General features: G+C 49.4%; 1 protein-coding gene across 5 annotated transcripts in view; it reads left to right on the top strand.

The window, feature by feature from the left end:
• Window positions 1-3,379: 3,379 nt before the first annotated feature.
• VLDLR (very low density lipoprotein receptor) overlaps window positions 3,380-27,576 on the top strand; it is a 46,834-nt gene continuing 22,637 nt past the window's right edge. For 3 of the 5 annotated variants that reach the window (XM_023539437.2, XM_064290575.1, XM_064290576.1), the window contains exons 1-2: window positions 3,380-3,579; window positions 20,993-21,112. In XM_023539437.2, coding sequence (XP_023395205.2) covers window positions 3,498-3,579; window positions 20,993-21,112 — 202 coding nt within the window. In that variant the 5' untranslated portion in view covers window positions 3,380-3,497. The remainder of the gene's footprint in view (window positions 3,580-20,992; window positions 21,113-27,576) is intronic. The other 2 variants (XM_003420479.4, XM_003420480.4) reach the window with 2 other exon arrangements.

Genomic DNA, 27,576 nt, shown 5'->3' on the forward strand with positions numbered 1-27,576 from the left:
ACAAAACCAAAAAACTCCATAATGAGTTCTGGCCGCAGCCTCATGGGATGAAGTACATACAAAGCTTTAGCGTGACAAACACCCACAGCTCCTAACCCAGCCTCTGCTTCTACCTTTAGCCTACTTGAGCCGTCCTGAATCCCCCGTATTTCCTTGAATACATGACGCTTTTTTGTCCCAGTTCCCTCTGTTTTCCATGGCCTTTCTTCCCCTTCACCTGCTGTGAACACAAGGTTGTGCTGAGGTACCAAAACCTCGGTAGATGAAGATGCTCGGTTTACCAATTGCCATCAGGTCGATTCTGACTCACAGCCACCGCCTGTGCTCTGTAGGATTTTCAGTGGCTGAGTTTTTGGAAGTAGATTGCCAGGCCTTCCTTCCAAGGCATCTCTGAGTGGGGACTGGAGCCTCCAACCTTCCAATTAGCAGCTGAGTATGTTAACCCCAGAGCCCTAGTGACACACTGGTTAAGAGCTTGGCTGCTAACCAGAAGGTCGGCAGTTCAAATCTACCAGCCGCTCCTTAGAAACCCAATGGGGCAGCTTTACTCTGTCCTATAGGGTCGCTATGAGTTGGAATCGGGTTCGCTTTTTTTTTTTTTTATGTTAACCCTATGCACCGTCCAGGGACCACTGTGCTGTACACAGGCTACTGCAATTGCTTGTCTGTCTCCTGACCAGATGGTGAGCTTCCCTGGGTAACGTCTCTCTATGCCCAATGCCCAGACAGTGCCTGTTACCCTGGGCTACTCCATGTTCATTGCCTCCACAAGCAAACAAATGTGGCGGATCACGGGAGTGAGTGGGATTGCCTATCGATTCACCTGAACGCTTTGGTGGTCCCGCAGTGCCGAGCTCTCTGAGCCCAGTTAGCTCAACCACACAAGCTCCACTCCTGATACATTCCTCCTGCTGGTTATCTGGTTACTTTCTACATTAATCAAATACATTCCTCCTGATAATACTTCTACTAATCAGTGCTTTGCAGGGAGCTGAGGTCACGGAGCACTTGCTGTTATGCAGGTTGGTTTCTGTTCTCAGTTTACAGGTCGGAAGGCAGGCACAGAGAGGCACACTGATTTTCCCAAGTTTCACAGCCAGTCAGAGGTGGAGCTGAAGGTTCCGCTTTTCTTTTTGATTCCACAAAAAAAAAAAAAAAGAAAGAAAGAAACCGCAGGAATGAATACAGAACACAGAGTTGAACATAGAACTGCTGCTAATTTCAGTAACAGTTTATTTGTGTCCCTTGCAGAGATAGAAAGAGTAACACATGTTTGTTAAAGATAAGTCTGATTGCACCATATCAGTGTTTAGACTGTGGTGTACATTCATCTCTGAGTAAAATGTTGAAAACAAGCCGCGTGATGGTTCATTAACGTACTTTTTCTCGTATTGATTCTGCCTACTTCCTCTACCCCCTTCCTTCTTCTGGAAAGCGGCATGGCTTGTCAGATGGCCTTGTAGACCACCTGGAGAACACCAAAGACGCCATGTGCCTAACTTTTACCGTCACACCTTAATGCCTGTTAGGTGAACACCAACGTGCATCTTCACTACCAACTGACGTAAAAGGCTTTGTAATTCAGTTTCACGTGCAACACGTGGGTGGCTGCTGCAGCTTGTACCAAAGTTGTAGCCAACCACAGAGGTGGGCAAAATAGCATTTGGAATGAGCGACACTGCGACCCCATCCGTGGGGAGACTGAAGCTGCTTCCTGCTTATCCGCCACAATCTATGCAATCCTCTGGGCCCCCCCCCCCCGCCCCGAGTGTCTCCTGACCTGGAATTTTCCTCTCTGCCTCCTGGGTGCAGTAAGTTCTTGAGACAGGTCCCATCCACTGGCCAGCCTTGATAGATGCCAGAAGAGAATCAGGGCACAGAGAATAGAGTTAGGCAACAAGCACCACCTCTCAGATCATCAATGGGACAGAGCCGAACCTGGTCTGAGTGAAATCTGCCAAGTTTGAGTCATTCAAGATGAAAATGAAGCTTTCTTCTTTTTCAACATTATAAAAAGCCTTTATTTAAGAAGACCAACTAGCTTGGTGCGCCCTCCCACCCTTGCAGGATGCTTAGCAGACCACAGAGGGCCAGGCACTCAACCAGAGGAAAGTATGCAAGAAAACTGAAGTACACAAAAAACAAATTATAGATTCGGGAACTCTCAGGAACAAAACAAGAATCATTTCTTTCTCTGAATCTTACCTTTGCCTCCTATTTTTCTTTTCCTTATGCCTTGTAATGGAATGTTACCAAGTCTATCAAGAAGAACAAACCCACACGTGCCCCCTCCCCAAACAAGAAAAGGTTAAGCTTTTAATTGCAGGCCCTCAAACTATCATTTTGTGCAATTAGCAATTAACTATAATCCTTGACGAGAGAATGCAGAGCCGCGCGAGCAATTCCCCTCCTGTCCCAGACTGGGTTATATTTAGCCTTTTTCTATTACAGAGAACAAGCCACAACCGTACGCACGCTCCCACATACATTTAAAGGCAGATTTAATTTTTACAACGTGCAATGGAGACGGGCTCCCGGAACCCCACATCAGAGCAGTCCCAGACGTTTTGGCCCCTCCTCTTCATCACTTTCAGGAGGGCCAAGGAAGCGGCTACCTACCAGCCTCACAGTACCAGCCGGAGGGGTGGGGGGAAGGGGCGCGGGCGAGGGTGTAGCCCCTGGACCCTTCAAGTCCCCCGGGCTGCAAGCGCCGTGAGTGGGGAGGCGCTGGCAATAGCAACGACGGTTGCATCAGCGCTAACTGCTGCTGTCGCCGCTGCCCTGACTGCTGGTGGCTGCCGGGAGGGAACAGTGCTGACTGTAGGGAGCGCACAGCGGCGGCGGCAGGTTCCCTGGATCAGGAAATTAGGGCAGGCCCGGGGGATTGGAGGCGAGGGCGGCGCGCGAGCCAACCAGCAGCCGCCCCGGGCCCCCGTGAGCCAGCGGGCGCGCGGAGCAGCCGGGCCAGGAGCAGTCCGGGCGGCGGCGGTCACGGCCACGGCCACGGCCACGGCCACTCGCGCCCGGCCACCCGCCCGCCGGCTCGCTCGCTCGCTCGCTGGCGCTCACACCCTGCAGGGCCGAGCGGACGCCGACTGCCCGCCTCCCGCCCTCCGCGGCTCCCAGCGCTCGGGCCGCGCCGGGTGGGTGCCGGGCGCCTGCTCGCTGGCTCGGCGCTCCTCCCGCACCCCCCCACGTCCCCTCCGGCCCCCCCGTCCCCTCCCGCCCCTCCCCTGCTCTGCAGCGCCTGCATTATTGCTGCCCGCAGGCCCGGCTGGCGCGGCGGCTGCAGCCGGGAGGCGGGCGGGCGGGCGGGCGGGTGGGCTGCTGGTGGGGAGGAGATTGTGCAAGTCGGCGGGGAGGGGGTGCCCTCTTCTCCCGGCTCCCGGTCCCCCTCTAACTCCTTCCCCTCCTCCCCGCCCCGCCCCCACCTCCTTCCTCCTTCCGAAGGCTGGTAACTTGTGCCGAGCGGCGGCGGCACCATCCCAGCGGGCACTATGGGCACGTCCGCGCGCTGGGCGCTCTGGCTGCTGCTCGCGCTGAGCTGGGCGCCCCGGGGGAGCGGCGCCACCGGAGCGGGTGAGTGAGAACGTACCCCCCGCGGGCGACCCGGGGACCTTGGGGCGGCTGAGGGGCTCCTGCGCCCAACCTAGTAGAAGCGCTTCTCCGCGCTCCTCGTCTCCCAACCTCCCCCCTCCCGCAACACCCGGTGGCGCCTCGGAGCTGTCAGCGCCGCAGCTCATGAGCTTGCGAGACGTGGGATTCGGGGTATCCTAAAGCCGCACCTCAACTCGTCCGCATTCCTTCCACCCCCTCCCCAAAGTCGCGGCTTGGCCTCATTCTTCACCCACCCGGCAGGGGCTGGGGATGTGGCTCCGCAGCCCTTGGAACAATGGTCCTGCCTCCTTTGCCGCGCGGAGTGTTAGAAAGGAGGCAGAGGGCCAGGCCAAGACGGTGTCGGCACCCGGGCAAGCTCCTCGGTCTCAGGGATGGTGCGAGCGAGTGGTGGGCGAGGGTAGGTGACATCAGGGACGCAGGGCGCCGGAGCCAACCGGGGCCAGGGTGTCCCCGCCGCCGTGAGTAGGCGCGCGTTCCGTGGGCACCCGCCGGGAGCATTGCGTAGCCGGCGCACCGGGCCTGCGCTCCCCCCGGTGCCGGGCCCCTTCCCGGGTGCTGGTTAGGGGAGGAAAGAGGCTTTAAATAGGACTTCCCTTGGGGACGACTGCCTTCCCTCCCCACCCTTCTGGCGGCTTTTGGGACCCCCACCCCACACTCCGGGGTCTCGGGGCTTGCTGAGTGGGGGAGGGGCAGTGGGGACGAGGACACAATCAGGTTAGTTACTGATCCTCCTGCAGTGAGGTTTCCTGGAGAGGAATTGAGCCTTAGTCTAGTGACTGTGGTTAGCCTTCATTCTAAACAATAGATCAGAGGAGGAGCGCGGGCTGGGAGCGCTGAGGGGTGGCTGTGGCTTGTTGAGGGTGGGGGGACCACCGTGGAGTCCCCAGGGCTCTGCCGCACTGGGCCTGAAGGCCCTGTCTTCAACCACTCTCAGACCACTTTGGGGCTGCAACAACTTTCCTGGGCAGGTGACAGGAAACGCTGCTCTAAGGGGGTGCGGTCAGAATCCTGGTGGGTCCCTGAAGTGGTCATGACATCAACAGGCTGGCTTGGCAGCTCTAGGGAATTGGGGCAGAAAGCTGCCTTGGCCCTAAGCACCTTCTCGGGTCCCTGATGGCTTAGGGGGCCCGCCTGCCTACAGTCACGTGCGTCTTCTGAGAAGGAGAGCAAACCTAAAAGTCTGTGTTCAGGCCGTGTCTGAGTACTTGGGGTTAAGTCTCGAGCTGCACCCCTGCCCCCTGGTCTCCACAGTCCCCAGCGAACGTGCTAAGCTGGGACCCGCTCTTCTGTCCCCTGCGATTGGCCGGCCGCCCGATCACGTTTGGGTTGGTCACATGGCTTCGCGGGCTCCTAACTTTGCAGCGTGAGAAGCGTTATCTTTAAGGGAAACGTGAGAGACCTGGCCGCGCCAACTGACGGTGCTCAGAAACGCTCTCCCTGCTCAGACTTCTCCGGAGCGGCCAACAGGCAGTGAAGAGGGTCCTTGATGTGTAATAAACCTGAGAGACTAGCAAAGCCCTGCTTCCTAGCGTTTGCAGACCCCACCACTAATTATTAATGGACAGCAAAACCAGCTTAACTAAACAACTTCTGGAGGGACAGTGCTGTGTCTTGCTTTACACTTTTCAGTACCATGTCAAAACTCTAAGGTGTGCCAGAAACGCCTCATAAGTGGCCACAGAGTTGGGAGGAAAGATTCATTTTTCCTGCATGCTCCTTCATAGTCTTTGAATTTAGCATGCAACCCTTTAGGTTAGAGTTTCACTTTTCCCTGTAGGTTGCTAAAAATACAGCTAACTGTTCAAAGAGTTAGTTGGAGCCATATGTATTCCTAGTATTTGTGTAAGTAAGGGTCCCTTTACTCCTTTTTGTCACCTGGAAAATATGTGGCATGCCATGAACACTGGGAGAGGGAAACCCACTCAAGACTTCAGCTTTTCCAAGGAAGGCGGGCAGGCACATCCTTTCTGAACTGGAGGGAGTTTGGGGTTGGCCGAGCAGGTATCAACCCTAAGCCAACCCAGACTGACCCTGTTTTAAGTTCATAGTCCCAAGGCATATGGACTGACTTCCTGGCCCAGGTCTTCTACACTTAGCTCTTTTTTTCACAGTACCACTCCCAACACCCACATGCTCATGGTACTGGTTTAAAATACTCCAGGACAAGGGCAAGGGTACCCTAAGACTCTGGCAAGAAACCTAAGTCAAACTACTAAGAGAAGGTCAAATTCAGTGGTATACTGTGCTTGATAGCAAAACACAGAGGGGTTCTAGAACATTTCCTCCAGCCAACGAAGTCAAAGTTAGGATCTAGGGTAACGTATGTTCTTTAAGGCCAGAGTCTAGAAGCACAGTTTTGTGGGAGCTATTCATATATGGCTCTTGTTGTTAGTTGCTATAAAAATGGCATGGGGGGCATTGGAGGTCCTCCTCAAACTTCAGGAGGGAGAGAGAATCGCCATCAGCCCGAGATTAATCCCAGTGTCGCAGAGGTCAAACATACCTCCACCATCCAATCTTTTTACCAATTCTGACGCCAGCCATCCCTGCCACGGCACTCTACTTCTCTGCTGGGTTGGATTATTTCATTTGGCCGCACAGAACTCATAGACCATACTCACAATGATGGGGTTTATTAGGGAAGTAACAGGTTATAATTCAGGATCAGGAACAACTCAGGATTCAGTCCTTAGGTCAAGAAAGATCTCAGCCATGCCCCCAGGCAGGCCTCTCCCTGGCCCTTGGCCCCTTGGCCTGGCCTCTGCTTGCCCAGGCAAGTGTTACAAAGCTCTTTAGCTCCACCAATAAGTGCCTGGAGGCACCCCACTCTGCCAGCAAGCCTCCTGCCTGAAGGCACTCAGCTTTCTCTCTCCATGGGTGGGAAGCCCGCTGCATCGTCTCCTAATGGTCTCCTGGTTCTGCTGCTGCCAGTTCTCTGCTGCACTTGCTGCTCCTTCTCACCGTCTTGTGCTGTCTCTGTTGTTACAGCTCTCTGTCTCCTGGGCCTAGGAGATTCTCAGCACAGGAACCCCGGGTCCAAAGGACACTCTCTTCTCCCTTCTCTTCTTCTTGGTGGTAGTGAGGTCCCCCTCTACTCTGGGATTGACTTTCTTTTAAGCCTAGCAGGATGGAAAAACTGATCAATCCTCTTGTTAGGGTTCCATACACCTTATTTGCATGGCCCAACCCCCCACAGGGATTCCATTCAAAGAGTGTGCATTATTAGCAAGCTGTCCAATCCCTTGGTAGGCCGTGAGCAGCTTATTTGCATAGTCCCACCCAGTTGTTTGGTGGGCGTTACAAGACCATGGCAAGAAAGGCCATATAAAAGCAAGCCATCACACCACAGTTGCTGTCCCCTGATTCCAACTCATGGTGACCCCGTGGCTAGTCACCACAGGAGCTCCTCTCATTGAGAAAAGGGGGTTGGTAAAGACTGGCAGTAGTTACAGACCCGGAGAGGTGGGGAAGGAGAAAAGGGCAGGTGTGACGATGATAGTGGTCCTCGTGTAGGTCAGGGAATAAGCATACGAGCAGAGCCTCTACACCAGGATCACCAGCCAAGTCCTTGATGGCAGTGACAGCTTCTTGAAGTCATGAGCAGATTTGTTCTCCAGACTGGCCTCTTGCCCACTTCATGTGGCATTTAGCTTAAATGTCTGTCCTGTGTCACTTTGACTCTTTGTTTTTATTGCTTGAGTCCTCGGATACCTAAAACATGCTGAAAGGCCAAGTCCAGCAGAACTGACCAGCGTTGCCACTTAAATACTGTAAACAAACTACATTGCCAGCAAGGGTAACTCTGGCTGACCCCAGCAACAACGGAAGCAGGAGGCCTGACTGAAGTTTTCCTGCCTTTTATAAATTAAGGAACCCTCGACGTGATTTCACTTGAGTAGGTTCATTACAGTTGTGACGTTGTTAGTTGCCATTGGGTCGGCTCGGACTCATCGCGACCTCAGGTATAACAGAAGGAAGTGTTGCCTGGTCTCGCGCCATCTTCACGATCCTTGGTATGTTTGAGTCTGCTGTCGTGGCTGTTCCATCAATCCACTGCACCGAGGGTTTCCCTCGTTTTTGTTGGCCCTCTTCTTTATCAACCATGATGTCCTTTTCTAGTGATTGGTCTTTCCTGATGACGTGTCCTAAGTAAGCAAGTCAAAGTCTCACCATCCTTACTTGTAAGTAGCATTCTGGTTTTATTTCTTCTAAGACTTACTTGTTTGTTCTTCAGGCAGTCCACGGTATATTCGATATTCTTTCCCAATGCCACAGTTCAAATGTATCTGTTCCCCTTCTGTCTTCCCTTTTCGTTGGCCAGCTCTGTTGTTAGTTGCCTTCAAGTTGATTATGACTCATGATGACCCAATTGTACAGACTACACTTACTCCACAGGGTTTTCAAAGCTGTGACCTTTTAGAAGAAGATCACCAGTCTTATCTTCTGAGGTGCCTCTGGGTGGGTTCGAACTGCCAATCTTTCAGCTAGTAGTTGAGCTCTAGAGGACGTGAAAAATAGTTACAACCCTTCTGTTCCAAGAGGGACATCTAACTGATTAGCCCTAGTGAGAAGTCCTAGACTAGAACATTGCCTCAAGATTGAGGAAACAGATCGTTCTTAGCTATATGGCTGTGGATTTTGATCCAAAGACCAAAGACTCAGAGCACGGAAGTGTAAATAGCTCATATTAAATATCTGGACTGTTCACTGTATGTCACAGAGCTTGAGTAAAGTCTTTTCAAAAGAGGGAAGAGTGATCAAGGCTAGGCAGTCAGCTGCTGTGGCTTGAAGTCATAACCATGTAACCACATTTCCTTTGGATACTGACTGTTCCTTGGAAAACCACTGTCACATTCTAGCCTATAAGAAATTAAATGCCTGAAAGTCCTGTGATAAGGTGTGCAATGTACCTGCCTTAGGAGAATTTCTTATGGTAGGCTAGTAGAGCTGCCCTGCAGACGGTTAGTTAATAGGCTCAAAATTGCCTAGTTTTTTCCCTTCTAAGGGCAGTTCAAATCCGCTAGGCGCTCCTTGGAAACTCTATGGGTCAGTTCTAGTCTGTCATATAGGGTCGCTATGAGTCGGAATCAACTCGACGGCAGTGGGTTTAAGTTAAGTAAATCTTGAGAGTACCTGGACCCCAGAAAGAGAAACTACTTTCAAGGCAGGGTCCCAAAATACCTCCTACGGAGGTGATGGATGGGATGTACCTGCTAGAAAGGTGTATAAGTGGTCCAGAGACAATTTTTGTCCCCTGGCCAGAGTTTTTTGGCTGGGGAACGTGAGAACTGAGAGTTTTCCTGAGGGCTTAAAAGCAGAATGTGACTCTGCTTTGGGAGAATCTGGCTTTGTACGTAAAAATCGCCTCCATTTCACTCTCTGCATTTTTCAGTCTGAATCAATATCTTTCTGCAAGCTCTTTTGGCTTCCACTAGACTGCTTTTGTTAGCTGTCAAGTCGTCTCTCAACTCACGATGACCACATGCACGACAGAATCGAACAGTCGTGACCCACAGGGTTTTTACCGGCTGATTTTTGGAAGTGCATCACCATGCCTGTCTTCCTAGCCCACCTTAGTCCCGTAGGGAACTTAGACTCGATTGTAGAGACAGTGGGAATTCAGGAAGTGATGCCCTCCTTGGCGCTTCTGGCAGTTTTGTTATTGCCATCAAGTCAGCCCCGACTCATGGCGACCCCATGCGCAGTATAACGAATCACTGCCCAGCCCCATGCCATCCTCACAATGGGTTGCAGATCAGATGGTGTTCCATCGTGGCTCATAGCATTGTCACTGGCTGATTTTCAGAAGTAGGTCACCAGGCCTTTCTTCCTAGTCTGTTTTCGTCTGGAAGCTCCACAGAAGCCTGTTCAGCATCACAGCAACACACAAGCCTCCACGGACAGACGGGTGGTGGTTGTGCGTAAGGGGCGTTGGCTGGGAATTGAACTCAGCTCTCCCTCCACATGGAAAGTGAGAATTCTACCATGAACCAGCACTGCTCTCCTTTCAACTCTAACACCGTTAGTATCACCTCTCTAGGCACACTAACCACGCCGCAGGAACAAAATAAGGTGTCCAGTCATAAGGTGACATCTCCCAGGAAAGCCGGGGCCTGCTAGTTATTTTGAGCCACTAACAAGAAAATGCTAGGTGCTGTGAGAGTTACTAGTCCAGAGATTCTGCTTAAAAGGAAGTGATGTTTGCTTAGTGAACCTTTACCTACTTGCAGTCTTACAGATGCTATGTGGGCCGGGAAAGGTATGCATGACTCGTAGTTAAGAGAGAACATTGGAGGGCAAAGCTAAGATGAGAGCAGTGACCAAAGTGGCTGATGGCATCACCACCTTGGGGTATCTGGGTTGGCCCTGCTGGCCAGTGGCCTTTATGTGTCCACCCTTACAGTGATCTGAGCTGGTAGTGGCAAGGGGCTTGCAGTTTACCAAAGAAGGGAGAGGATAAAAATCTTGGTGATCACATTTGCAAGGCATCTCATATGTTATAACTTAATAAACCAACCCAAACCAAACCCGCTGCTGTGGAATCAGCTCTGACTCATGGCAACCCCACAGATTACAGAGTAGAACTGAGCTCCATAGGGTTTTCTTGGCCTTATTCTTTACAGCGGATTGCCAGGCCTTTCTTCCATGGTGCTGCTAGGTGGATTCAAATCGCCAACCTTTATGTTAGTAGTTTACGCCACCCCAGGGAGTTTCCTAAAGTCTCCAAGAACTTAGGCTTTCATCTGACAGAACCAGGAGCTACACCAGCTCTACAGATGATCTTGCAAAATAACAAGATTCCAGTGACAGCGCGTTGCTGCCAACTTTGCCACAAGGATATTAAAACGTGTCAGAAGTAAAATCCAGGTCTGAGAGATCACATTTCTAACCTCACCCATTGTTGTTGTCTTGTTAGGTGCTGTCGAGTCGATTTTCAACCCACAGCCACCCCATGTGACAGAATAGAACTGGCCCATAAGATTTCCTAGGCTCTAATCTTACAGGGGAGCCCTGGTGGCTCAGCGGTTAAGAGCTCAGCTGCCAGCCAAAAGGTCAGCAGTTCGAATCCACCAATTGCTCCTTGGAAACATGGGGCAGCTCTCCTCTGTCATATAGGGTCACTCCGAGTGGGAATCCACTTGACAGCATCAGGTTGGGTTTGGCTTTTTACTCATTACAGGAGCAGATTACCAGGTTTTTCTCCCACAGAGTGGCTGGTGGGTTCAAACCACCAATCTTTCTGTTAACAGCTGAGTGCTAACCAGTAGCGCCACCAGGGCTCCTACCTTACCCGCTAGCGTCTGCTAACTTTCCTGCGTGCCAGAACCTCTTCTTGACAGGGAAGAAAGCCCAGCACAGCCACACCGCCACACTCCTTCTGACAGACAGGCGTGTGAAAATGCACTGCTTTCAAATGACAAAGTGCCCCAAAGATGAGGTGGCAGCACTCAACAAGGCAAAGGGAAATGTCCTTTATAAACCTAGAGTCTTTCAAAGTATTCTAGCTCGTGACACAGCTGGTCACACTTGGTTTCAAGTTCAGTAAAGCTGGGAAGAATGCTTTGAGAAAAGTCTATAGTTCAGACCTGCTTTGTTAGTGAACTAATAAATCAATGGGTGCTTCCGGGAATACTAACTAGCGCCTAGGGAATCTTTATATGCCAGGCGCCAGGCCCTGAGTTTCAGAGATAAGTTCCAGCCCTTTCCTAGAGGTGGGAGCAGATAGGTAAGCACAACGCGGTACCTGCCGGCTGTGTAGCAGGCCTGAGGTTACAGGGACACAGCCAGACAACACCTAGTTCTGCTGAGAAAGGAAGGATTCGAAGGCCTCATTTGAGAAATGACATCTGAGCCCACTCCTGGTGGGTAAGTGAGCAGGGATAACGGAGCCAAACCAAAACAGGAGGGGGAGAGGGAAGTGAATGGGGCCCTTGGGGCTGTTAGCTCAGCGGGTACAGCCTGAGCATATGGTGAGTGGTGACTCATTGGGAATACACTGAGAAAACACTTAGACTCAATCCTAGACACAGTGAGAAGCCAGGAAGTGAGGCCCGCCTTGGCATACCTGGCCGTTCTGTTGTTAGCTGCCGTCGAGTCAGCCCCAACTGCTGGCAACCCCGTATACAATGGAAAGAAACGATGCCCATCCTCATGGTGGCTTAGAGATCAGACAGTGTTCCGTTGTGCTCCTTAGAGTTTTCGTTGGCTGGTTTCCAGAAGCAGATTGCCAGGCCTTTCTTCCTAGTCTGTCTTGGTCTGGAAGCTCTGCTGAAACCTATTTAGCATCCTGGCAACACACAAGCCTGCACTGACAGACGGGAGGTGGCTGCGCACGAGGGGCATTGACTCGAACTTGAACCTGAGTCTCCCGCATGGAAGGAGAGAATTCTACCGTGAATCACCAGTGGATTGTGTGGCCCTTCTGGGCGACTTGAATCCCCGCCTCAACTAGGATAGAGAAAGCAGCAGACTGGAACGGGAGGAGCAGGAAACTCAAATTTAGATCAGGTGAAAATGAGGGCTTGGACGCTGCCGAGGCTTGATGACAGAATGTCAGGGAGGGTCTGGGCTCGTTAGTAGACTTCTGATTTAGAGTAAGTGATGGGCCAGTCAAAGATGGGGCACCCGGGGAGGGCACAGTAGGTGTGAGAAGAAACCACCTACTGCGCGGTGGTAGCAGGTGTCCAAATACAGTGTACCTTCCGAATGGGCACAAAAGAAGCGCTGAGTGGTGCAAACAGTTAAGCACTTGGCTGCTAACCAAAAGGTTGGTGGTTCAAACCCACACAGCGGCTCTGAGGGAGAAAGACCTGGCAATCTGAACCCTAAAGATTAGAGCCTAGAAGACCCTGTGGGTCAGCTCTACTATGTCCTGTAGGGTTGCTATGAGTGGAACCGACTCAATGGCACACAACTACGACAATACTGACCCCAAGGCCTCACTTGTGTCCATTCAGTCATCAAACGGCTTAGTAGGATATATTCCAACCCAGAAAATGAAATTACTGGCTTCCTTGTGGGTAGAAGCCTTAGTGCAGTGGTTCTCAAAGTCTGGGACCAGCAGCCTCTACATCATCTGGGAGTTCATTAGAAATGCAAATTCGAGCCCCACCCTGTGGTTGCCATTCATTGCTCTTAGGTCAGCTGACTCATGCCGGACAACAGAACGAAACATTGCTGGTCCTGCGCCGTCTTCAGGATCACCGGTATACTCGAATCCATTGTTGCGGCCACTGTGTGTTTTGAATGTCTTCCAACCTAGAGGGCTCGTCTTCCAGCTTCGTACTGGACAATGTTCTGTTGTGACCTTTACGGTTTTCATGGGCTAATTTTTGGATTTAGATTGCCAGGCCTTTCTTCTAGTCTGTCTTGGTCTGGAAGCTCTGCTCGGTTTACCGTGGGTGACCCTGCTGGGGTGTTTGAAATATAGGTGACACAGCTTGCAGCGTCACAGCAACACGCAAGCCCCAAGTACCAAAGTGACAGATGGGTGGTGGGGGCCCCACTCTATCCCCCCTGAATCAGAAACTCGGGGGGCGGGGGCAGCCTCTTGTGTTTGAACAAACCCTCCAGGTGACATGAAGCATGCTAAAGTTTGAGAACCACAGACTCTACTTACCACCCCGAGAAGCTAGTCACTTCCAGCGGTAGAGGGCCTTTGCCCAGACTTATTGGGACACCAGTGTGCCCTAGCCAAGAAAACAAACTGTAGTTCTTGCAAGAAAATACCTGCTGAGAAAATCCTAACAGTTTTTTTTTTAACTGCAGTGGGGGAGGGAGAGAGGGCTCCATCACAACTGTATACTGTGTGAGAACAGTGTCATCTTGGCAAGTGAAGCTACTCAGTTCTGGATTCGTTTAAACTGGCTCTACGACCTAAGTTACAACAAGTCAGCGGAATATCATAGAAGAACGCAGTGCTGAGTCAGGTGCTCTGCTTTGCGTGTATGCTCAGTGGCACTAAATCTGGAGCCAGACTGACTGGATTCAAATCCTAAGTTTTACCCAGGATGAGCTTAGGCGAGTTCCTTCGCTTTTCCAAACAGATTTTCTGATCTGTAAAAGGGGTTCATAGTGTTTAGCATGACAATTAAATGGGGTAGGAGACATGAAGTCTTAGAACAGTGCTGGGCCAGCAGCAACCATTCGTTTACTATGCGTGATTCTTACAATCACCTCAAAAACCAAACCAGTTGCCATGGAGTCGATTCCAACTCACGGCGACCCCATGTGTGTGAGAGTAGAGCTGTGCTCCATGGGGTTGTCAATAGCTGTGACCTTCCCGAAGTAGATTGCCCGGGCTTTCTTCCAACGCACCTCTGAGTGGACTTGAGCTGCCAACCATCTGGTAAGCAGTCAAGCATTTAATTGATTGCACCACCCAGGGACTTCAAAGACCACCTCGATCAGATGTAAATGGAAAAATTGCTTAATCGATATGCAAAATATCTTATTTCAGCAAATCAGAAGGATTAATTCAAGTGTTTGACAGTTTTTCGTCCGCCCCACACCCGGCTCTTACAATGCCTAAAGGGCTGACCTTAAAACAAGAACACAGCCTTATAGCTTGGCAGCTTGGCCTTCCTCCTTCTCTCTGTTGCAGTGTTTTGCCTCCTGCTAATCTTCTCTGCAGGAAAACTTGGTTGACTTGGAAATCTGCTTGTCCTAAAATGAGTTTTAACCTATGAATAGAAAGATCGGCATTCAAGTGGCAAGCAGTCCAAGTGATCTGGACTAAAAATAAATGCCCTTGGCAGTCCCAGAAGTGCCAAAACAAATGGACTGGAGAAATTCCAGTAGATAATGACACCTGTATGCTCCAGCACTGAGGACGGGTGGGGGAGAAGTGGGCACCGGGCCCCGGAAGCCACGGCAGCGGGCAGCATGAGCACCCCAGTGCAGGCGGAGAGATGCGTCTCAGTTGGGTACCTGGAAACATGTTAAGCCAGTTGCCATTGGTCGACTCTGACTCGTGGTGACCCCTGTGCGTCAGAGCGGAACTGTGCTCCACAGGGTTTTCTAAAGCAGATCACCAGGCCTTTGTTCTGAGGCACCTCTGGGTAGACTCAAACCTCCAACCTTTCATTTAGTAGCCGAGCGTGTTAACAGTTTGTGTCACCCCCATATTATCTGGGTTCCAGGTATGCAAGTAGGAGAGTTTCTGGCAAGGTGCTGGTCAGAGCCCGGTTTGAAGGCCTGGCATTTCCCAGACGATCTATGTAGTTTCTTACCGAAGCTTACATACATATTAAGGTCCCTGGGTGGCGCAAATGGTTAAGCACTCCGCTACTAACCTAAAGGTTAGCGGTTCTAACCCATTCAGCATTACTGCTTCCGTAAAGACCACAGCCCCATAAAAACCATGTAGGGCAATTCTGTGCTGTCACACAGGGTCGCTATGAGTCGGGGGCTGACTCTGAACACCTAATCAGTAAAAAGCTGCCTCGGTTTTTATGCACGTGCTATTCTCCCATGTTAACTCTCCTAGGGAGAGTTAGTCAGCAGCAGGCTGCCTTCTGTGTGCAGTACAAGCTCAGAGCTCCTAGAGCCAGTGAACTGCCAACACGTCTGGGTAGCAACGTTCGCTATTTAGGTAAGCCAGGCTCCGGGGACATGGCGTCTTGTAAGACTGTTCTTACAGTCTAACGCCATCTATGTAAGTGACGGTATGAGCAAGTAACTCATACACACTCCTGGGCATTCATGACAAGTTTAAACACTCACATAAGGGAATAGGTACAAGTGACTTCCAACCCCTCACCGAAAAGGATAAAACTCAAAAACAAAAAACCAAACCCGTTGCCATTGAGTCGATTCCAACTCACAGCAACCCTATAGGACAGAGTAAAACTGCCCCATAGGGTTTCCAAGGAGTAGCTGGTGGATTTGAACTGCCGACCTTTTGGTTAGTCGTCTGAGCTCTTAACCACCAAAAAAGGTAGTGGTGTTCGTTCTGAGTATTAGAGCTAGGAGGAAACCCCGATCTCCTCCAACAGTGTGATTTCATTTCTTTGTGTTTCTAATTTCGCCTTGTTGTTGGTGAGGACATATACACACAGCAAAACCCACACCAACTCAACGGTTTCCGCACGTGCAATTCAGTGGCATTGATTACAGTCTTCAGGTTCGGCGGCAGCGGAATTCCTTAAAGCAGGAGTACTTTTCTCTAAGTCCTGTGCAGCTCTCCAGTAGTCAAAACAAAGCTTTTGGCGTTGAAACAGAGGTGGAAGGTCTAGGGTCTTTTCCTCCACTTCCCCCATCCCCTTTGGCCCCAAGGCATTCCTCTGAAACCCTGTGGCTTTGAGGAACCCTCTAGTAAGCATACGTACTCCAACCTTTCACCTTTCTGAGTACATAGACCCTGGAATATAGAGTACCTAGCGCTTCTACTTCCAGGGTTTTTTTTTTTCTTTGAGACATCCTTGGCTTTAGCTAGTCCCCGGGTGGTGCAGCCGGTTAACACGCTAGGATGCTAACTGAAAGACTGGATGGAGGTTCGAGTCCACCCAGAGGCACTTTGGAAGAAAGGCCTAGTGATCTGCTTTTGAAAAATCTGCCATTGAAAGCCCAGTGGAGTGCAGTTCTACTCTCATACATTGGATCGCCATGAGTCAGAGTTGGCTCGACAGCCACTGGTGGTCTTGCTTTAGCTTAGCCTAAGACGTAAAAGCAGCTCAGGTGGAGATGCTTCCAAGCTCCCCTTGCTCGTTTCATGAAAGTGTAATACTGAGCTTGAGGCTTATCTTTCATGGATGGAAATAGGCCACAGGTCCACGGTCCCGTAATCCCCGAAGTCCTGGAAACCCAAAGCTTCTTAACCCCTTTGGTGCCTTTGATTCTCGTGGAGCTGTAAGGCAGCCCTCCCAGCTGAGCAGCAGAGGTGGATAGACAGAATCTTTGGCATCTTGGATGGGAAGCCCCCAGTGCCCCAGTCTGGCAGCTCAGGTCTCAGCACCGACTTGTGTCTGGGCTTCCACTGCCCTCGCTGTGCGATGCAGGTATTGAGCAGAACTAGCAGCACTTCCTGCCCAGTAGCAGTCTTGCAAAATGAAGTGCTTAGGAAGCTAAGAAACTAAGCAGATGCCTGTAGAGCTGAAGGTCTTCATTTGCCTCTCTTTGAAGGATCCTTCATAAACCTTGGAGTCCCTAGTTGGTGCAAACAGTTAACGCATTCGGCTGCTCACTGAAAAGTTGGAGGTTCAAGTCCACCAAGAGGTGCCTTGGAAGAAGGACCTGGTGACTATTTCCAAAAAATCAGCCATTGAAAACTCTATGGAGCACAGTCCCACTCTGACTCACACGAAGTCTCTGTAAGTCGGAGTCAACTGCACGGCAACCGGCTTTACTAATTCATAAAGCCAGCGGGGCTCGCCCGCCGCCACCCAAGCCCGCTCCTCTTTTAAAACAAACAGGACATTTAGGTGCAGACCCTAAGCCTCCCTCAGGTTCCTCCTGCCCAATGGCATCTGCTGGGCGCCGTGGTAAAGGCCGGCTTTACGACAGCCAGGACGCCTTCCCCAGGTTCCTCCTGCCCGATGGCATCTGCTGGGTGCCATGGTCAAGGCCGGCTTTACGACAGCCAGGCCGAAACTTAGGTGAAGGGGAGATACCTGGGGTCCGAAAGGGTAGACATTCCGTTCCTCTTTGTGTTAGGCTGCTAGAATGAACACGAAGGCACCGCTCATGTCTGTCACGAGCCCGCTCGGTGTAGACTCTTGCAGCAGAGTTGCTGGGGTTTTAATATCACTTATTACCCATGACGTTGTTAGTGGGTGCTGTCGAGTTGATTTGCGACTTCTAACGACCCTATATGACAGAGCAGAACTGCCCCGATAGGGCTTTCTGGGCTGTAATCTTTATGGAAGCACATTGCTGCATTTTTCTCCTCCAGAGCTGCTGGTGAGTTCGAACCATCCACCTTTGGGTTAGCAGGCAAGCGTTTTAACCATTGCGCCATCAGGGCTCCTGATCACCACTGATAGTTTATGTGTTATAACTAAGTCCAGAGCCTCTCTTCAAGGTGTTAGTGGACTAAATACTACACTTAAGAGATTGTGTACCTGTGTTTAACCCAAACCAACTTGAGTGTCTCTGAAACCTGTAGCTTCAAAATTCATGTTTAGGGAGATCTTCCAGCTGTCTTAAGGAACCCAGGTGGCACAATGGTTAAGTGCTCAACTGCTAACCAAAAGGTTGGTGGTTTGAAACCAAGAGCCGCTCCATAGGAGAAAAACCTGGTCATCTGCCAAGAAAACCCTATGGGGCAGTTCTACTCTGTTGTATATGGTCACTATGAGTTGGAATCAGCTTGGTGGCAACAGGTTCCAGGTGTCTTACTCTGAGGGAAAATTCATCATTTAACACCTACTTTGAAGTCCCTAACCAAGTTGGACTCTCTGGTCACGTTTTGGATCATGTGGATGTCCATGTCAGTGTTTTTTGGTCTTGTTTTGACTTAACGACCTTTGGGAACTAAGACCATTAAAAAATCCAGAGTTTTCCTGACTTTGTCGTATCCAACTGCAACCTGACTCTTCTTTCCAAGGATATTGGTGTCTATATGGCCTGACTGTGAATTACTCTTTTTTGCCTTTTTTCTATGTTCTTTTTCTACTTTTGCAAATCAAGTTCTCAGAGTAAATACTTACAAACTCCATGGTTCTCAGAAGTTGTGAGGACACAGAACTGCAGCAAAGGGCCCCCAAAACACACCGTCCCCCCCAGCACTGGGTCTATACTGAGAACACAGTGATGCTGGGAGAGAGGGAAGCCAGGGTCCTCGTATTTGGTATGTTCGTGGTGGTGCTGTCCAGCCAATTTCGACTCATAGCAACCCCGTAGGACAGGGTATAACTGCCCATAGGGTTTATGGGAGCAGATGGCCAGGTCTTTCTCCCACGAGCCGCTGGTGGGTTCAAACCGCCAATCTTTTGGTTAGCAGCCGAGCACTTAACGGTTGTGACAGCAGGGCTTTAGCAGTATAAAAACTAGCAGGGGACGGCAGTAACCTCCACTCTCCTCTCGTTCTCCTTCTAAAGTCCTATTATGTTGAATAAAGTATTTGTAGAATGAATGGATACTATGAAATGTAGGTAGGAAATGCCATGAAAACATACGGCTTTATTAGTGGTTGCCAGGTATGGGGGGGAATGGGGAGCCATTGCTTAAGGGGCACCGAGCTTCTGTTAAGGGTGACGGAAAAATTTAGAAACGGATAGCAGCTGGCTGTACAACCCAATGAATGTAATCGATGTTGCTGAATTGTGTGTGCAAAAATGTCAAAATGGCCAATGTTATGTATATTTTTGTTATGGTTACGTGCTGTCAAGTCCATTTTGACTCGTAGTGAATCCATTGGAGTAGAACTGCCCCATAAGGGTTTCTCGGCTCTAATCTTTTCAGAAGGAAGCAGATTGCCAGGTCTTTCTCCTGCAGAACTGCCTGGCGGGTTTAAACCACCAACCTTTCAGTTAGCAGCCAAGTGCTTAACTGTTGAGATACCATTTTACCACCAAAAGGGGGAAAAAATACATACATACATACATATATATATATATATATATATATGAGTCAGAAATGACAGTAACGGATATATGTATATCCGTTACTGTCATTTCTGACTCATAGCAATCCTGTAGGACAGAGTAGAACTGCCCCATAATTTCCAAGGAGCTGCTGGTGGCTCCGAACTGCCACCTTTTGGTTAACAGCCCAGCTCTTAACCACTGCGCCACCAGGGTTCCATGTATGCATATGTATATATACTGCTTTCTATCTTCGTATCTGGGCTCTAACTTGCCTCATGGCAGCAGAGTGATATAATTTTCAAAGCAACACACTCAGTACCTAAGGAGGAGCCACACCCATACGTAAACCTGACTTGGGCCAAGTCGTAATCTCCCTGAGAATGAGCCACAGAGCACAGAATGCTCCCAGACAGCAAGGAGTAGCTGATAGGAGCGGACCAGTTAGAACACTGTGTGCATAACACAAGAGTCCCAGTCTGTGCCTGGTGCCGTAGTGCGCCTTCTTAGGCCAGCATGGCACAGCTGCAGACACTGGAAAGGAGGCAGGAAATCTGCAAGCTTGCTGCTAAAAGCCCTCCCTGAGTCATCCGCATCCACCTTGTGGCTCCACTGGGCTGTTCTGTTTGGTTTTTAACACTTGTAGTATATTTGTTTTTAAGTAATCAGATTTGTGCCTGTCATCTCAAAGTCTCACCCTCCAAAGGACAGAACAGCTAATGATAGAAAATACCTGAATGTTAATTGTTACAAGCCAGGCAAAACACCAAGTGCCTGACTTACAAGTATTAGTTCTTAATTAAATTAATTAAATATCCCTACCTCAAGCATAAGAGTGCTTGGATGGTGCAAACAGTTAATGCGCCCCACTGCTAAGCAAAAGGTTGGAGGTTCGAGTCTACCCAGTGGCGCCTGGGAAAAAAGGCCTGGCAGTCTACTTCCAAAAAAAGAGCCATTGAAAATCCAGTGGAGCACAGTTCTAGTCTGACATACCCGGGGTCACCAAGACTTGGAGTCGACTTGACAGTAGCTGGCACATTAAGCAGAGGAAAGCTGAGGTTCAGAGAAACAGAATCTGGGTCTGTGGTTCTATCTCACTTTCCTTCTTTCCCACCACTATGTCAGAAATTACCTCCTTTTGCCTCTTAACTCTGCTTTTTTTCCTTGATGTGTTTTATCTTAAAGCTATGTTGTAAACATGTCTCTTTCTGATTAAACTTCAAGTTCTTAAGACCAGAAACCATGCATTAAACCTTGAAACCCTCTAAACCTTCTCCTTGCTCCCCCTTCTAAGTATCCTTTACTTTGCTTGTAATAGGAATATCATTCATGAATGAATAGCATGGAATGTGGAGAAGAAATGCTGTTAAAGGGTTAGGATTCAGCCCTGTGACTACAGCCCCAGAAGTGGCTTAAACGAATGACAGAAATTAGTACAAAGACAGGTCTGAGGTGCCCTGGGTATCTGGGCAAATCAGGTTCCTTCTATCTTGGTCTGGTTCCATTGGCCAGCCACTATGCTCAGTTTTCAGGAACCAGAAAGGAATAATGGGAAGGAGAAGATGTTGCATGGAACTGTTTCTGGTTACATTCCATTAGCCAGATTTAGCCCCGTGGCTATGCCTAGCTGCAAGAGAGGCTGGTAAACCTACTCTTTAGCTAGATGGCGTGTACCCAGCTGAAAACTCAGTTACTGTCATTCCTCCAAGACTCATCCAGCTCTGTTATCACCTGCTAAGTCTGAGACCCTCCCTCCACGAGGATCCCTGTCCATGGGTTTTGGGCAGCTCGCATCTCTAGTTTATTTGCCTTCTGTCCCTGCGTAGCTAAGTGTTCCTTTCTGATTCTAGGGAGAAAAGCCAAATGCGAACCCTCCCAGTTCCAGTGTACCAACGGTCGCTGCATCACTCTGTTGTGGAAATGTGATGGGGACGAGGACTGTGCTGACGGCAGTGACGAGAAGAACTGTGGTGAGTAGAGACTTCCGTGGCCTTATTTGCATCCTCCCTTGGACTTAGGCGTTTTATTGAAGTGCAATGGTGTTATCTTAGTTTCTACAAATGTATTGAGATTCTGAAAACGGAATTCACTCTCACCGTTGGATCCAGCAGTCATGCTCCTGCGTATCTGTTTACCCCAATGAATTGAACGCTTAGGTCCACATGGAAACCTGCTCATGGATGCTTATAGCAGTTCTCTTCACAATTGCCAAAAATGAGAAGCAGCCAAGAGGTCCTTTGGTAGATGAATGGGTAAACAAAACAACCCGTGCAATAGAGTATTATTCAGAGATAAAAAGAAATGAGCTGTCCAGCTATGAAAATACGTGGAGGAATTTTAAATGCATATTGCTAAGTGAAAGGAGCTGGTCTGAGAAGGTTACATGTTGTATGATTGTGACTATACGACATTCTGGAAAAGGCAGAACTGTGGTGGTGCTGTTGTTAGGTGCCGTCGAGTTGGTTCCGACTCGTAGTGACCCTACGCACAACAGAATGAAACACTGCCTGGTCCTGTGCCATCCTCACAATCATTGTTATGCTCGAGCCCATTGTTGCAGCCACTGTGTCAATCCACCTCATGGAGGGTCTTCCTCTTTTCCGCTGACCCTGTACCTTGCCAAGCATGATGTCCTTCTCCAGAGACTGATTCCTCCTGACAACATGTCCAAAGTATGTAAGACACAGTCTCGCCATCCTTGCTTCTAAGGAGCATTCTGGTTGTACTTCTTCCAAGACAGATTTATTCGTTCTTCTGGCAGTCTGTGGTATATTCAATATTCTTTGCCAACACCACAGTTCAAAGGCGTCAATTCTTCTTCGGTCTTCCTTATTCATTGTCCAGCTTTCACATGCATATGATGTGATTGAAAATACCATGGCTTGGGTCAGGCTCATGTTAGTCTTCAAGGTGACATCTTTGCTTTTCAACACCCTAAACATGTCCTTTGCAGCAGATTTGCCCAATGCAATGTGTGTTTTGATTTCCCGACTGCTGCTTCCATGGCTGTTGATTGTGGATCCAAGTAAAATGAAATCCTTGACAACTTCAATCTTTTCTCCGTTTATCACGATGTTACTCATTGGTCCAGTTGTGAGGATTTTTGTTTTCTTTATGTTGAGTTGCAATCCATACTGAAGACTGTGGTCTTTGATCTTCATTAGTAAGTGCTTCAGGTCCTCTTCACTTTCAGTAACCAAGGTTGTGTCATCTCCGTAATGCAGGTTGTTAATGAGTCTTCCTCCAATCCTGATGCCCCATTCTTCCTCATATAGTCCAGCTTCTCGGATTGTTTGCTCAGCATACAGATTGAATAAGCATGGTGAAAGAATACAACCCTGATGCACACCTTTCCTGACTTTAAACCAATCAGTATCCCCTTGTTCTGCCTGAACAACTGCCTCTTGATCTATGTACAGGTTCCTCACGAGCACAGTTAAGTGTTCTGGAATTCCCATTCTTCGCGACGTTATCCATAGTTTGTTATGATCCACACAGTCGAATGCCTTTGCATAGTCGATAAAACACAGGTAGTTGTTGTTGTTAGTTGCCATCAAGTCCATTCCAACTCACGCGGAGTAGAACTGCCTTATAAGGTTTCCAAGGCTGTGACCTGTTGGAAGCTGGTCGCCAGGCCTGTCTTTGGAGACGCCTCTGGGTGGGTTTGAACCAGCAACCTTTTAACTAGTAGTCGAGCACTTAGCCGCTTGCGCCACCCAGGGATGCCATGGCAGAACTGTAGCCAAAACCCATTGCTGTCAAGTCAATTCTGACTCATGGTGACCAGACAGGACAGAGTAGAACTGTCTCGTAGGGTTTCCTAGGCTGTAATCTTACCGGAGCAGATTGCCAGGTTTTTTTTCTCCCTCGAACCACCAACCTTTTGGTTAGCAGCCGAGTACTTACGCATTGCGCCGCCAGGGCTCTTCTCCTCAAGGATGGGGACAGATAGTAGAGTGACTCACGTATCCCTTCCCATTCCCGTTGAGTCCATTCTGATTCACAGCCACCCCGTGGGACAGGGTAGAACTGCCCCATAATGTTTCCAAGGCTGTAAATCTTTACAGAAACAGACTGCCACATCTTTCTCCCGTGAAGCGGCTGGTGGGTTCAAACTGCCGACCTTTTGGTTAGCAGCCGAAAGCTAAACCACTGCATCACCAGGGCCCCTGGCAGAATTCTAAAACCAAAAACCAAACCCATCGCCGTCGAGTCGATTCTGACTCATAGCGACCCTCTAGGATAGAGTAGAACTGCTCCATAGGGTTTCCAAGGAGCAGCTGGTGGATTCAAACTGCCGACCTTTTGGTTAGCAGCTGTAGCTCTTAATCACTGCACCATCAGGGCTCCAACTCTAGAGACTAAAAAGATCAGTGGCTGTCAGGACGATAGGGGAGGGAAAAGGGATGAATGGATGGAGCACAGGGCATCTTTAGGGCCGTGAAACTGTCCTGCATGATACTGTAATGGTGGATACGTGACATAATGGATTTATCAGAACCCATAGGGCTTCCTGGGCTGTAATCTTTCCGGGGGCAGGCTGCCAGGTGACCATCTTATGGGGTGGTGGGGGCGGGGGGACGTCCTCACCTTCTTCTTGGAATAACTCTTAACAATAAACACTGACAAAAGCGCCAGACCGCAAAAACAAGAGTCCTTGTTCTGATGCCTCTGACAGTTAGGCTTAGTGTCCCCAGCAAGTATGGCCCAGCAGAGTGGACAGCACGGTCTCTTTTCTCTTAAACTAGGGAAAACTCTCTTAATAGAACAACCACAAAAAAATAATGATAAAGTGACAAACTAGTTGATATTAAAATTCAGGGCTGCTTTTCATGCAAAAACCTGAGATGGATTATAAATAGATGATAGATACATGATAAAACACTACCCACTGCCGTCGAGTTGATTCCAACTCATATACTAGCAACCAAAAAGTGCTCTTATCCACACATATAAAAACCAAATCACTAAGGGAGAGACAGCACAAGAGGAAGAAAAAAAGGGAAAACAAACCAACAGACATTTCAAAAAGGTTACCCTCCCCCCTCCATCAAAAAAAAACACCTGGGCCTGCACAACACAAAGAGTGAACCATCATGTAAACTGTGGGCTTGAGTTCATAACAATACTGTGTGCACATTGGTTCAAAAAATGAATTAATGAAATGAATGAATGGGCTTGCTGTCCCCCCCCCCCCCATTTTCCACCACCAAAAAAAAATGTAGAATCTATTCCCAAGCGTTGCTTTGCACACACCAGAGTCCGCAGAACCTATACTTCCTGGTCTAGAGGAATAGAATTCGGTGTCTGACGTGGGGTTATCAACGTGAGTATTGCAATTCTGAAGATAAAGTGGAGTTCCTTTCAAATGACAGGGCCTGGCTTATCTGAGATCAGGCAAACATTTGGTAGAGGAAGCAGGGGGGCGGGGGTGGGGGGAGCACAGAACAGAAGTCGAGACAAACAGAGGATTGCTTATGAGTGCCTTTTTTTTTTTTTTTAATTCTCAAATAGCTCTAATACCAGAAAAGAAAGCAAGCCATGGACACTAAGAAAGACCCTAAAATTTCAAGGGGTTAATTAACCCCTGGCCTAGAAACTGCAAGCTGGCGCAGGCCACAGACGAGAGGAGGACCCTCTCTGACTCTCTCCCTACCGTAGGTCACAGCTTTAACGCATTAGGCGAGGTAGAAGACATTCCCTCCTCAAGAGAACAGGGCCACAGTCATACCTGCTGATGAGCATCTACCAAATATCGTTGTGGGAAGCACCTGTCTATGCAAACCATGTAACCTCATGTTAGGTCAAGTCAGCTGAGGGCTGCATGTCACGATGACATTTTTAAAACCCGTCGAGTCAGTTCTGACTCCTAAGGACCCCACATGCTGCAGAGTAGAACTGTGCTCCACAGGGTTTGCAATGGCTGTGACTTTTTGGAGGCATCACCAGGCCTTTCCCTCAGGTGCCTCTGGGTCACTTTGAACCACCAACCTTTCCGTTAGTAGCCGACCACTTAACCGTTTGCACTACCTGCAGACTCCTAAGATGACATTTAACCAAAACAAACAAACAAACAAACAAAACTAAACCTGTTGCTATCAAGTCACTTCCAACTCCTAGTCTGCTTTATGATAACCTTGTTCTAAGGAACCCTGGTGGCACAGTGGTTAACTGCTCGGCTGCTTACCAGAAGGGTCTGTGGTTTAAACTCACCAGCCGCTCCACGAGAGAAAAGACCTGGCGATCTTCTGTAAAGATTACTGCCCGTGGGGCAGTTCTTCTCCGTCACTGGGAGTCAGAGTCGCCTCCATGGCACACAACAGCAACAGTCACAACCCTTGTTTTGTAAAAATCCTGAAACAACGTTGTGTGTGAATGCTGCTGATACAGCTGTTCACTGCACGACCAAGAAATAAAGGAGAGAAGTAGAAGTTAGACGTGGGTTTTATCTTGCTGCGCCCTTCCCATCTTCTTCATGAGTAATTCATAAAACGGGCTAGAGAAGACAGCCTGGCTGGCCGGTCCTATGCGTGCTGTCTCGGGGCAACCCCACGGATGCTTTCACGACACATGCCGACGGGTGGCTCCTTTGGAACCGTGGAAAGCCCATTCTGCGGTCTCAGGGAGGACGCTTAGTTCTCCTCTCTATCACGTTTCCATCATTTGCATTTGAACACTCGTGATTTTCATCTATTCCCCAAGACGTGGAGTTCTCCACCTTTTCTGGGTTACCTTGGTGATAGAGTTCTCTCGCTAAATTTCTCACCAAAGGCCCTCACCTTGATGACTGTTCTCTCGGTGTACGTGGCAGTTCCTCCTCTCTCGGAAACTGTGTATTTGGCAAAACCTGCTGCATTTCCTTAGAGAGTAATTATTCTCTTCATGTTGCAGAAGTCTACTTTTACCCTGTGACTAATTTAGTAGAAGCTAACCTGGGTCGTCTTAGAAGTAATCACTGGCTTTTCCTAAAATAGTCTTTGTGTAAGTAGCCTCTTCTGCCAAAAACCTTTGCCACCAAGTCAACTCCCACTCGTAGTGACCCTACAGGACAGAGCAGAGCTGCCCCACGGGGTTCCCAAGGCTGCCATCTTTACAGAAGCAGACGGCCACATCTTTCTCCCGCCAAGCAGCTGGTGGGTTCAAACCACCAACCTTTCAGTTAGCGGCCGAGCACTTCACCACGCTGCACCACCGGGGCTCCTTAGAGTAGAACTGCCCCCATGGGGCATAATCTTTAAGGGAGCAGATTTCCCGGTCTTTCTGCCATGTAGCCACTGGTGAGTTCGAACCACTGACCTTTCAGTTAGCAGTCAAGCGCTTAACCTCTTTTAGCCACATGGAAAGCCCTGGCAATCTACTTCGGAAGAATCAGCCATAGAAAATCCTGTGGAGCATAGTTCTACTCAGACACACATGGGGTCGCCACAAGTCAGAGCAGAGTCAACGGTAACAGGGCATGGGGCGCACAGGGGATGTGGAGATGTGGCCTCGGGAGTGGGCGTGCGGGGCCAGGAGCACGGCTGGCTGTGGCGGTCCTGGCTGCTGCCACTCTGTTGGTACGGCCACTTCCTAATCGTGTGCAGCCGCCGCCACCACCTCCCGGAGCTGAGAGCCCATGAGCAACCTGGCCCAGCAGGCACCTCTGTCAGTGCCTGCGGCACGAGCCGTGGCAGGTGCTGCCCTGTGCCAGGAGTGAACGGCTGCGTGGCTGCTCAGCGGATGAATGAAGCCAAGAGGAAGAGGAGGAGGGACTGTGGTTATTGGGATACCCCCTGGAAACCCTCTGCTGGTTCACACTGGGGCTTTGGGGTCTTTCCCTTGAAAACAAAAACCTTATGGGACCACAGTTGGCTGTTGCCCAAACAGATGTTATATAGCTCATGACTATAATTAAAACTCTCAAAGCCGCCTCCTATTTCTCATCTAACCTCTTGATGTGGAGCTTGGTTACAATTTTCAGCAGGGCTCTGTCTTCCAAACATGTCAGTTGGCATGCGTAGTCAATGTCAGCTTAGAAATTCCATAAGCCATGTGCTTCTATTGGTCCTGTAACTCATTCTTTTTATAAACGTTAGACTGAGCTGATTAATAAGTAATTTAGATACCTTAGGAGTCTCTGGATGGTGCAAATGGTTAACTCGCTTGGCTGCTAATCAAAAGACTGGAGGTTAGAGTCCATCCAGAGATGCCTCAGAAGAAAGGCCTGGCAATCTATTGCCAAAAAATCAGCCTTTGAAAACTCTATGGAGTACACTTCTACTCTGACACATGTGGGGTCACTATGAGTTATATCGACTTGATGGCCCCCAGTTTTTTGTTTTGTTTTGGATATTCTAAGTTTGAGACTTCTAGTTCTCTTCCCCTGAGGCCCATCTCAATTTCTACCCATCTGTCAAGGTCCAGTTTAAAGATCCCTTCTTCACTCTCCTAGTCT

Source organism: Loxodonta africana, chromosome 9, assembly GCF_030014295.1.
Source record: "Loxodonta africana isolate mLoxAfr1 chromosome 9, mLoxAfr1.hap2, whole genome shotgun sequence".
Taxonomy (NCBI): Eukaryota; Metazoa; Chordata; class Mammalia; order Proboscidea; family Elephantidae; genus Loxodonta; species Loxodonta africana.